The following is a 12,570-nucleotide window of genomic DNA, read 5'->3' on the forward strand; positions in this document are numbered from 1 at the left end:
TCAGACTAATATTTCAAATATTTTGGAGAAGACAATAAAAAAGAATGCTTGCAAAATTTTTCAGGTGGTCGATTGTTTTAAGTCACCCTTTTAACTTTTTACTTAAATATGGTCCTTTCAGCCCAAATTAGCTGTAACTGTTAAAATAATTGCCGGTTTTATTGGGGAAGCATTTCATGGGCTTGTGGGAAGTGGTGGACTGAAAAGGCCCTCAGAGAGGTTGTACAGTTCATTTCTGTGGCAGTGTACTTCCAGCATTCATCAGTAACATTTCCACGTAGTACATGGATTTGGCTTTTTGTAGTGAGAGGTGGTAGCAGCTCAGCAGGATACTTCTGCTTCTGTGTGTTGCTTTTAGGTGTTACAATTCCCTATATATGAAAAGTTTGCCGATTTTAAAATGGAGTGGGATCTGTTTTCTGTCTTCAGTGTTTCACTTGTACTGTGGTCAGTCAGCTTTGATCATCTGTTAATGGTATCTAGCCCCTAAAAATAGCCTTAACAGATGTTAGAATCATAGAGTATTCTGAGTTGGAGGGGACACGCAAAGATCATCAGAGTCCAACTCCTGGTCCTGCATACGACAACCCCAAAAATCCCACCCTGTGCCTGAGAGAGTTGTCCAAATGCTCCTTGAGCTCTGTCAGCATTGACGCCATGAATGCTGCCCTGGGGAGCCTGTTCCAGTGCCCAACCACCCTGTGGGGAAAGAACCTTTTCCTTCTGTCCAGCCTAAGCCTTGACACAGCTCCAGCAGTTCCCCCGGATCCTGTTCCCGGTTATGGAGAGCAGAGGTCAGTGCTGCCCCTCCACTCTCCCTCAGGAGGAAGCTGCAGAATGTGATGAGGTCTCCCCTCAGACTCCTCCAGGCAAAATAAACCAAGGGACCTCAGGCAGACCTCATATGGTTTCCCTACTAGGCCTTTACCATCTTTGTAACTCATAGTTTGTGTTACTTGTGTTAACAAATACGCCTGACAGAGGTTTTAGTAGTTTCTTTGAATAATGTTTGAACTAACTTTCAAGCTAGAATCTTTTCTCTGTTACATTTTCTGTACTTTCTTTCTTCTATGAGCACACGTGCAGAATAACTGGTCAATGGTCACTTTAAGACTTCATGCATGTTTGTAATGTCCATATGTTTCTAAATTAACAAACTATTCTGTGATGTTTTGTGAATCTCAATCAAAATTTTCTGTTTTCTTCTTGACTCTTGCTAAATTCTTAGAAGTTAAGGATGGTCTCAGATTGTGCAGTCCTGCCTTGGTTCCTTGTGTTATGTGTTGTAATGATCTTTTAAGATAGACTTCACATCAGTTGTAAAGCTTTTTCGCTAGATAAATGTTCCTAGATAATTTACGAAAAAAGGAGTGGCACAACATCTCATGCTGTGCGACTAAGTAATCATCATTCACTTAGAAAAGATAAATTTGTCCTTATTTTGGTTTCCATCCTAAGGAACCCTTCTTAATTGGTTAAGATACTTGTGTTCTTAATTTTAGGATGCTTGGGTTCTTAAGGGCCAAGTGCAACTTCTTTACTTCAGTACATATTTCATCTCTGGTTTTCTCTGTGTCTGGGCAGTTCCCACTTGGTGTTCAGTACCCTTCTTACACCATTCCAGAACTCAATAAGTCAGTCCCAATTCTCTTGGAGATTTTAGTTTCTCTTTTCTAGCATACTGTAGAGACCCCCTCTGGTATCATCCCATTCCTGCACCTCCAGCTCCACCTCGGCTTCGGTATTTGCGCTGCATCCTTCTCCTACACTTTCAAAAATCCCTTTTTACTATCTTACCCATCTTCTTTACACCCTCCCTTCAGGAGTTTGTACATACTGATGAGGCCTTCCCTGAGTTGCCTTCTTCAGGCTCAACAGTCTCAGCTCTCTGTCTTTCCCTGTTGGGGTCCCTCCCCCGCCGTGTAGCCCTGGGAGAGGGGCCCTGAGCGCACAGACACGGGGTTTCCCTGTCCCTGCTCAGCCTCGTTCCCATTGGTTGGTTTGTGTTCCCTGCGCGGGCAGAAGGACCCTTGGTCCCGTGACTGGAACAGTTCCTCCGCTGAGCCCCGGCCATGCGGCTGGAGAAATAAACATCTCTGAAACAGCTATCAAGAATCTGTCTGTCCATATATATTTCCTTTCCACGGGACTCCTGGTTTGATATATGCGTGTTGCAGTATCCCCACTGCAACATTTCCCCATAGGAGAGATACTTCAGTTCTGTTTTGAACTTTGCAGCCCTGTGTTGGACTCTCCATAGCATCCATGTCTCTCTCATACTGAGGAGCCTGGAACTGGGAACAGTGCTCCTGGTGTGGCCTCACCAACGCTGAGTAGAAGGGAAGGATCCCATCCCTCAACCTGCTGGCCAAACTCGTCCTAAGGCATCCCTGGACACGGTCAGCAACCTTTGCAGCAAAGGGTATGCTGCTGGCTGATATTCTTCAACTTGGTGTCCACTGGGACGTCTAGTTCCTCCCCTAAAGAGCGGGCTCCCAGCTCCTTCAATGATAAAAAGGCATGTCTGACACATCGTTCAGTTGACAAATTCTTGTTGGAACTTTTTTGAAGAAAATTATTCCTCAAGATTTTTAATGGGACAAATGACTATAACTTTTTTCCCCCTGGATTTGCTCTTGGATATTTCTGAACTTCGTTTGCTGGAAGCTTAAAAAGTATGCAGCTTTGTAGGTGTGGAAAATTTCAGTCCCAATAATTAATATCTGGTAGAAATGAAAGAAGCTGAAAATACCGTCTTAAAGTTAGAAACCAGAAAAACACATTAATAGGCTATCAACCAGTTTTTAGTTATTCTGTTTCTATAGCAACAGCTTACTATGGCAGTATGTTTTAGCTGAGATTGGTCTGAAAATAAAATTTATGAAATATGAACATACTAAAATAGGAAAAGAATGTACTGATTTATAAAAGCCATATTCAAATTGTACTAGCTTTTCTTTGTTTTATTCTAGGAAGAGTTTGAAAAGTTTGTGCTCTTTTTTATGAAGGCAATAGATTTTGCATCCCATGACAGAAGGTAAGCCCTACTGATAGGATTAACTCTGAATCCCAGGAAATGCTACTGATCTGGATTTTCAATTGTGTGTCTCGATTTTCATTAGGAGTTGTGTTGTTTGGGGTTTTTCTTTAGATCTTTCCTTCCATTTTGTAACTTCTGTTACTGCTGTGAGTGCTGTAACAATGTAAGAATACTGAAGTCTTACATTGACAGGTTGAATAATCCTGTTCAAAGCTGGCAAATATCTCAGCATTTCTTACCCTTTTACAGTTACGATTTATAGAACCAGAGCACCATGTTAGCTTATTTTTAAGTGGTTAATTATTGGGTATAGTTGCAAGAGTAACCATATTCTTCTTGTGCTGTACTTGTATTCTCAGTTCTTAGTCAGGATTTCTTCCAATGAAAACAAAAGTTGCACTTTTTAACTTCCTAGATGTGTCTTACAGTGCTCAAGCTGTAATTTTATGTTTATTCAAGTTCATGAAATACTAAATTTTTGATTCTTATTTTTCAGGTATTTTTTTTTGATATATAATGCCTCAGTTCTTTATTGGCAACTTGTGAGGCCATTTCTTAAGCCTGGATTCCGCTATTGCCTTATTCCCAGCCTTTCACAGATTGTTACAGCATTAAACCAAATTGAAGAGCAAGACAGGGAATGGCGAGCAGAACTCATGATGTAAGTTTAACTGTATTTTTTCATATGGGCATTCTGTAGTCCTTTTGGGACTGTTACCTGAGGTAGTCTTTAATAAGGTATTTTTCACTGGTAATGTTGCAGACGTATTTATTGTGAGAAGCTTAATTCATAACTTTTTAAAGAGACATAAATGTACTGCACATAAAAGGTGCTTCATTTCAATATTTACTTTAAGCCTGAAGTTTTAGTGGCAGAGACAGCTGTGACCTAGATCAGATCTGAGGTTTCACAGTCACTTTGGATGTAGTGTTTGAGTCATTGATAGTCATTGGAAATAAATGATGTATAAATACCAATGTATTATCATTCTCACATTTCCTGAGCAAAGCTGGAGCATAAACCTTGAGGTAACTGTACTGAGGGAAATAGTTTTATGTGCAAAAGGTGGAGTGTCCATGTAATTTTTCAAGGTCCCACAACCTTTTCTCAGAGATGTTTTGATCCGCTATTCGACAGACTGATTCCAGTTCCTCTTGCATTTCTACCATAGTTTTTACGTTTCTCTTTGTGAACTTTTCTGTTTCTTTACTCTGTGACTGTTGTTTATTGCTATGTAGCATTTTCTTTATAAGCTGAAACTGGAGGGAAGTAACAAAACATTCCGAGGGGTATGCTAAGGACTATCTGGAATACCATGCATGCAGTTTCTTGGTACCAAACATACTCTTGCTGAGGAGTTGATGAGAACAAACACATACTCACAGTGTGTTTGTGTTATAAAACTAATGCATTTTTTTCCTAAAGTTGTATTTATTTTTAAAATATTTTTTATTATGATTATCGTTGTTGTTGTTAATTTATGTCATGGAATCACAGGCTCTTTTTCAGTTAAATCAGATAAAGTATATAAAATCCAGTAGATATATTGCAGTTTCCAATATGAACAGTTTTCTTTTGCTAAATGGCTTTGAAATACTAGCCTTTCTGGTAGCTAAGGGAGAACCTTAGGATACATCTCACAGAAATGTTTTTTTCATACACTTTTAAATAATTGATCTTTTTAACTATGGGTATCTTGTTGAGAAAAGTTTTCACAAAAAACCTGCAAATTTCCCAAGATTCTTGTTGCAATCTGCACTAAATATGTGTTAGCAGCTGCATATATCTGGAAAAAACAAAGATGTAGAAGTTAGAGGATCTCTTTTGTGTTGAGTCAATGCATTAGAGCACTAATCACTTGTACTGCATTTAGAAATGGTACCTTGAATACAAAGAGTATTAAAAAAAATAAATAAGAATTATTTCGGGATGTGTTAATAAATATTTCATACCAACATTCTTTTGATCTGCAGAAATTTACTTGAGTGCTTCCTTGATGCTTCAGAACTGGAAGAAGCAAAAGAGTTTTCATCTACTGCTGCAATCTTTATTAAGGAAAATGTTCCAGATAAATACTCTCAAATATTTTCTTTAATGGTAATGCTGAAAAATATTTTAACCTCCCATTAAGACAGGAGCTTTGTCTACAGTTCATAAGATTGTAGTTACAAATGTTATATAAGCTGTTTTCTTCATTTAAATTTTGTGAGTTACCAAACAATTCTGTAGATATGCAGAGATTTTCACAAATTGTATATTTTTGATATTATAAGCTCCCTACTGCTCCATGGTCTTTTAATGAATCATAATATAATGGGAATAACTGTGGCTAACCCTAACAATTCTGTTTCGGGTTAATTACTATTGAAAGAGTAGGTGTAGCGAGAGCAATTTAACCTGACATGCCACAGAGGGCATATTTAGTATCTCTTGACTTTTCTCATGCTGATAAAGACTTAAGTGATCCAGCTTGAACCCTATAAATAATTCTGGAAATTGGAGGATATGACAATAGATCACATTTCTTGCATGCCCTTAACTCGAGAAATAAGAGGGTGAAGACAAAGGTGGCAAAAGCAGAAAGAGGCAAATAAAACTCAAAAGCTGCGCGCAGGCGTATTTTCTTTCATTCTACTACACTGTCTGTTATCTTTTCCTGTCCACCCCCCAATCAGTACATTTCAAAAGTGTATTGTTTATATTTCAAGATTCTCTATTTGAATTAAGAGAACTAATATACAGCGTTCCAGAGGTGTGATAACAATGAAGTAATCACACTGGGGCAAGCTTGAAATTCCTTTTGTATGTTTTAGAAGAATTGTTGAGCAGAGCTGTTTGACAACATCCTTAAAGAGAAGAACGAAGTAGTTCTAAAATTGTGCTTGGGCTACAGAAGTATGATCCAAACTATTGAGTGCCTTAGTAGCAGCATACTGAAGTCCTGCAAAACTTAGTGTTCCAGTACAGCTTAAGTAATCAGTATTGATAGCTGTGGGCAGTCAGTGTGAGAGTAAGAAGAAATGATTTGCACACTATTAACGTGTAAGTCTGCACTTAAATTGAAGTAACTGCAGTTTATTTTAATGTCTTCATAGTACTTCTTTTCCTGCCTATAATCTACAGGTACGGATTTGGCTTGTTTCTTACAGTTGGATGAGATGATTTCAGAATGAGTTCTATCAAAAGGTGTTAAAAATGCATTAATTAGAATTCTAATTCAGAAGGTAGTTCCACATTTATATTTCTGCTAATAGTTCTGATCCTGACTATTGGAAGGTCAGTATAGCTCTACTAGGTGATGTTTGTATTATCTATGCAGAACAACATAGATTATCATAGTAGCCACCTTGCCCTTGAAGTCCATAAGAACAGTCAACACACCTGCTTTATTTTATTTTTTTGAGTGTTTGTCCTTTGCTTATTTAATCAAATAATAATTAAATTGTTATTTTATAGGTGTATCACCAACTAATGGATATTTCCCAGGCAGAGAAGGAAATACAAAATTCCATCCATCTTTCAGTTATTTATAAAATGCAGATGTTAAAGTTGTAAGTATGAAAATGTATCCTTCCACTTGTAATTTGATGCTGCATATTATAGAGGTACAATCAGGTTCTGGGATCCCACATGCTTGTAGAAAAATCTACTGCAGAGATTAATTCCTCAAAAGGAAAATTATAACGACAGTTTGGGTAGTAACTGTCAGGTCTGTCTAGAGAACAGCCTCATCTAAAAAGTGAGCTAGCTCTTTGGGAATGTAGGGATTAGTGTGTTGTACAGATATTGTCAGGAGAAAGAATTTAAGAGTCTGAAAGACATTTTAATATCAAAGGGACTCCAGTTCCATCCCCAAGCTGTGTACAAGAAAGTAAAGATGAAGTGGGGAAATCACCTAAAATACAATGTACAAACCATGGAGCGTAATGCTTTTTAAACTCTTCAAATTTTAAAGGCATAAGAAAATTTTGAAATTTAGACTTCACAGCAAAGCCTCATGTAATTTTTTTTCAGTGTCTCAAGATTTCTGCATTTTAAAAATACAGATTCTTTTCTTAGTGGATTAATTTATACTGACATTATGGGAGAGGAGTCTTGCACATAATTTTTTTGTTTTGTCTTGTTCTGGAATAAAATTTACTGTCTGAGAAATTAATTAGCACACTGAATCAGGTTTTATTGGTTTTTTTTCTTGTTCTTTTCAAAATCCAGGTATCCCACTGATACCTTGGAATAAGAGCCATCCATCCTGAAGTCAGGAGAGTTATTTCAAATTTTTAATGCAATATTATTTCTCATGAAAAGTTATGACCCAATTCCTCATATGTTGCAGGCAGTGGGACACAAATATATTTCCAAGTGATGCCACCGCAAATCTGAATTCTTTATATGTGCTTTTGAAACAATATGATGTACCTCCAGCATCTGTTCTCAATATGAAGTGAGTTGTATTTGTCATAGCTCCATGGAAGTTGATGATGAAGCCGATCCTGCTTCCATTGAAGTCTGTCAAAATTGCTGATGACCTTGCAGAGATTGAATTCATACTTGTTTGTGTTGTGTTAACACATAGGTCATCTTAAAAAAAGACAAAATCCTATTAGGTTTTGTTACAGAACCCAAGATTAAATATCTTCTTCCATACAGCTGTTTGTATAACACGATTAAATCTTTCCATAATAATTTCTTATTGATAAAATGAGGTTTTTAAAAGGTCTTAAAATTGACATGTGCTTTTCAGACTGTAGTAAATTTTTAACTCTTCCTGGGGCCCTTTCCAACTCTTCAGCATGAGTTCGAAAGACTAAACTGATCGCTATTTCAGTAATTATATCACAGCTGTTACATATGGAAGTAATACTACATTTTTACTCATTAAGGTAAACCCTCTTTGACAATATTCAGGTGTACTACTACTTCTCCTGTTCCAGACAGTAGACTATGCTCATCTGGTTATTTACAGACACCCAGTTAGAACAGTCTCCATGTGTGTGTCTGTGTTCTTAGTTCCTAGGTAGCAGACTGATGCATTTAACTGCTTTGTGTGCCAGTTCACTGAATTGTATTTCCAAAATTTTCTGCAGTCCTTCTGCAATCTGAAGTTTCTTACTTCACCATGTCTGTGCTTCATGCATTTCATTCTGTATTTTCTGTCTTCTTCAGGAGCTGTTTGTGCAGACTGCATAGGAGTATGCTAATTATTTTCCACAAACAGATTAACTTCTGTATTTTTCACGTAGCCAACTTTGAATTCTTTCCTTTTTCCTTGTTAACTGTGAACATTACTAGTGTAATACTTAGCATTATCATAATAATACCTGTAATATTCATATGACTTCAAGGTTTTCAGATACATTGCACTTGTTGTACATTGTTACTTTCAAATAGTATTTTTTTAATTCCATGAAAGAGCAATATCAAATTCTCTGAGTGATGTTTTTGTATTTTTGAAGGATTCCTTTGATTCTGGAATTAGCTCATTTTTCTCTGAAAGTAAACTGCACTGAACTCGCGGCTCATTGTATACTTGATTTGAAGAGTGCTCGGATTACTGTAAGTTTTAATTATGTGGGTTTGGGGGTTCTTTTACACACGCTCTCACACTCCCACACCCCTTTTGTGTTTATATTTAAAAAATAGTACAAATGGTTCTATGGTATTCTGTCCATCTGTGTATTGTTTATATATTAATTGATATAAATAATTATTTGGATACTTGATCTATTCCTAAACTAGAGAAGTACATGCAAGGTCAGAAGGTAGGGTGTGGATAGACCAGGGTGATTAGCAGTGCAATTTGTTTTGGCAAATAAATATTAACTGTAAATTTTTGCTTCTGTTTTTGAAATGTGACCTGTGCAAGAGTTTGATTGGAAGTTAAATTCAAATTTCTATTATAATGATCCTGCTTTGCATTACTTATAAAATTGAACTTATCCTCTCGGAATTTTTTTTATTCCACGTGTCTGATTCAGGCCCATCATTCTGAACATTTCCTGAAAGTCTAAAATCATATACAAATCCATAGCATTCCACTGGAAGATGTGTTTAAATCCCCTAGATCAAAGATTCACAAGGATTTAATCTGAGTATTTGTGTAGACAGTAGTAGTAAATACCTGCTGTGTGGCAGCAACAGAGAAACTTTACTTCAATTTCAACCTTGTCCATTGGAGTTAATGTGTTATTTAAGTGACCATCTTCAGATTGCCCAGCATCATTTGACATGATTTCTTCATAGTAGAGTGACAGTAATCTATGTCAAAGTTTCAATTCCTTGGCTTTTGCCAAGTACTGATAAATTTGTCTACCATAACATGAATTCCATCTCTGTGTGTATTTGTCATTCAGTTTTGCACAATCTCTTCTCTTTTCCAGTCATGGGGATGTTAAATTACTAAAGGTCATGCTGAGTGATTTGATAATAGCTCATAATGAATTAGGAATGTAGAGGCTGTCTGAATTTCCTCACTACACCAATTTAACCCAAATAGAGCATATCTTAGATGTTTCTATGATCAATACAGATCATTTATATGATTTAATAGTCAGCTTGTTCCTAAGCTGTTAAAAGTCTAACTTCATTTTTCACTTAAAAGTTTCACTGCCCATCGAGCTGAATCCTTTCTGTCTTGACTAGCACTTGTTTATTCCAAGCATGGGCCTTTTAAATAATATTAATGAGTAAATGGAAGAGGGCAGATTTAAATCAGATACTGTGAAAATGTTCTTCCTTGTGAGAGTGGTGAGGCCCTGGCACAGGTTGCCCAGAAAAGCTGTGGCTGCTCCATCCCTGGAAGTGTTCAAGGCCAGGTTGGACGGGGTTTGGGACATATTGGGATAGTGGAAGGTGTCCCTACCCATGGCAGGATGTTGGAACTGGATGGGGTTTAAGGTCCCTTCCAACCCAAACCGTTCTGTGGTTCTACGATTCTATTAGAACTGAAATCAAATTATGGTATAGGAGGAATCAGGTGTACACTGGTTTTACTACTGCAAAGTCTGGCAATGAAGAACTTATTTTGCAGCCTCCAGTTAGTAAAAAGTGTCTGCAGTTCAAATAACAAATTCTATTCCCTTTGTGTAATTTCAGTTAATTAGCTAGTATAGTGGGATTCTTAGTAGGGAAGTGCAGTGCTGTGTTACTGTAATTGCATGGCTTTAATCTTTATCATATTTCTTTTTAATTATTGAAATTAGCATTTTGTGTATTAATACTTCATAGGAGCAAGGGAAACTTATTGAGATAGAATGTCTGGAATGTGAATATGAAATGAAGAAAAACAGCACTGAAATTGTGAATTATACCAAAGGAGTTGTTGAGGTATGTTCTTTAACTTTGAGAGAAAAGGAAAAGTTTTAATTTGTTAAATGTGGAAAATTGCATTTGACTATGTGTCTTAATTAAGTTACATTGCTCAGGAATTCTTTAAACCATTCTATTCTTTTAAATTGGACTTCCAAGAAGGAAATGGAGAAAAATAAAGTTTTAAAGTTTAAAGAAAAATAAACACACAGTTGTGTGTTCGTCCCTTAAGTCTTCTGTCTGACCATAAAGGTTCATAATATATTACTTTCCAAGAGCAAAGATGGTAGCATTGAGGCATGAAAGGGCAACACTCTCATGTTTTCACATTTTGCCTTTATGGGAGGTGTTTTCATGGAATATCTTGAGTTGGAAAGGACCACTACGGATCATTGAGTCCATCTCAGCTGTGATTGCATATTATGGTCAATCTCATACAAATTCTTATGTCAGAGAAATCCAGATTGTTGCTGATAAATTGTCACACTAGGGAGGATTTTCTTGAATTTTTGTCAGTTGGTCAGTTGGCTCAGTTATAATTCAGACCATTGAAGTTAGAAGCCTAAATATCAACACTATCAAAGGGATTGGAGAGGTGCCTACAATGAGCAATTTAGGCCAGCTATTAGAGTCACCTAAAGTTGCTATGGTGGGAAGTAGGAATATGTGTAATGGAAATTGGTAGTGTGAAAACTTACTCCTGTCTAGGGCTGTTCTTATTTTGGAGTTCAGAAATTCCACTCACCTTTCGGAAAAAAAACCCCTTGTTAATGAATTCCTCATAATACGAAACACTACTAATACTAACATGTAAAAGAGGATATTCAGGTATATCTGAACTTCAAGCCCACAGTGTATGCAGTTGGAGTGGTTTTTTGTTTGATTTTTTCTGGTTTTTTTTTTTTTTTACTTGCATAACCTCTAAAAATAGTGTAATAAATGGCACATCTGTTACTGTAGGTAACTGTGTTACTGTACATAATTCAATAAGAACCAAGTTTAATTGATGGTATGGCAAATTCCATTCATAATATTTATTTTTTTCCTCTTCTGTACTGCATTTGTAGCTGAATGTGAAAAAAACCCCTAAAACCTGCATCTGTAGCTGAATGTGAAGAAAACAGCCAAACCTTCTGAATTCACAATTATCAATTAAAGTATTCACGATTATCAATTTTTGTTTATCATAAGAATGGGGAATAGCTGACAGACTTCTGCCAGAAATATGTAGTAGCAGCCTGGAGTAACGAAAAGAAAAACTCCTTAGTTATGGATGCCTGTTTACAAAAAAAAATTTATGAGAAGAATTATTAAGCAAAAAGTTTCTAAAGTCTGCTGGCTAAGGGACTGCTTTCTACTGAAAACAGTCCTAAGATTAAAATTTGGAGAACACGTAAAAAATTCAATTTATTAAATGCAGTAGTGCTAATTATTTCTTCGTCTATGTAGGCTCAGCTGAAATTGATAAGAAATCTTGAGTTAATGTTAAAACGTGCAGTTCAGCTGGGAGATCCTGGTGTGATTCAGGTTGTTTGTGCAACCCAGTGGAATCTGTGCTTACCACTACTACAACACAATTTGCATCAACATGTGCGAAAGCCATTAATCTCAGTTGCTGATGTCCTTGAAGAGATTGACAGGTAATTTTCAATGCTATGTACTTTCTTGGAAGGTCTCAAAGCATCAAACTCCTTTAAAAGTGTTCAAATTCTGTGACATTAAGTGTCTTTGAAAATTTTCCACTAGCTTGTAATAAATGCATGTCTGTATGTTGCATACATTTCCCTATTAATCATTTAAATATAGGTTCCTTTCAGGCAAAATCTCACACTGTTTAATGACCTGTAACAAATATTGAAATGTTTTAGGAACTTAAAAATACTCTAGTTAATCAAAATTATGTGAGAAAATTCCAAAGCTGCAGTATGTGTTTCGTACTGTGGTTTAGAGTCTCGTGTTAACATCACTTTTGTTGGTTAAGAAATTAAAATTCAAAAAGTTACTTTTGAAAAAACATCATGGCTTCTGTCTTATATGTTAAGTAAGACATTTCTTGCAAGATAGTCTTTTTGTATCTTTGGTGATACTTCTTTTTAATTGAAAATCCTACTGCATTAAGAAAACTAATAATTTTTTGAGGTATATTCTTCTATTTGCTATTATGCTGTACTTAACCCATAGCACCTAAATATTTTCACCTTTTTGTTAATTTGAGTCAGACAAG

General features: G+C 36.3%; 1 protein-coding gene across 1 annotated transcript in view; it reads left to right on the forward strand.

Annotated features, from left to right (window-relative positions):
- The window catches only part of CFAP46 (cilia and flagella associated protein 46), a 72,950-nt gene that overhangs the window by 2,119 nt on the left and 58,261 nt on the right, over window positions 1-12,570 (forward strand). Inside the window, exons 4-11 of the mRNA XM_032116491.1 lie at window positions 2,973-3,037; window positions 3,537-3,701; window positions 5,015-5,138; window positions 6,498-6,592; window positions 7,375-7,482; window positions 8,495-8,594; window positions 10,266-10,364; window positions 11,796-11,986. Of these exons, the coding sequence (XP_031972382.1) occupies window positions 2,973-3,037; window positions 3,537-3,701; window positions 5,015-5,138; window positions 6,498-6,592; window positions 7,375-7,482; window positions 8,495-8,594; window positions 10,266-10,364; window positions 11,796-11,986 (947 nt within the window). The remainder of the gene's footprint in view (window positions 1-2,972; window positions 3,038-3,536; window positions 3,702-5,014; window positions 5,139-6,497; window positions 6,593-7,374; window positions 7,483-8,494; window positions 8,595-10,265; window positions 10,365-11,795; window positions 11,987-12,570) is intronic.

The sequence above is a fragment of the Corvus moneduloides genome, chromosome 8 (assembly GCF_009650955.1).
Source record: "Corvus moneduloides isolate bCorMon1 chromosome 8, bCorMon1.pri, whole genome shotgun sequence".
NCBI classification, from domain to species: domain Eukaryota; kingdom Metazoa; phylum Chordata; class Aves; order Passeriformes; family Corvidae; genus Corvus; species Corvus moneduloides.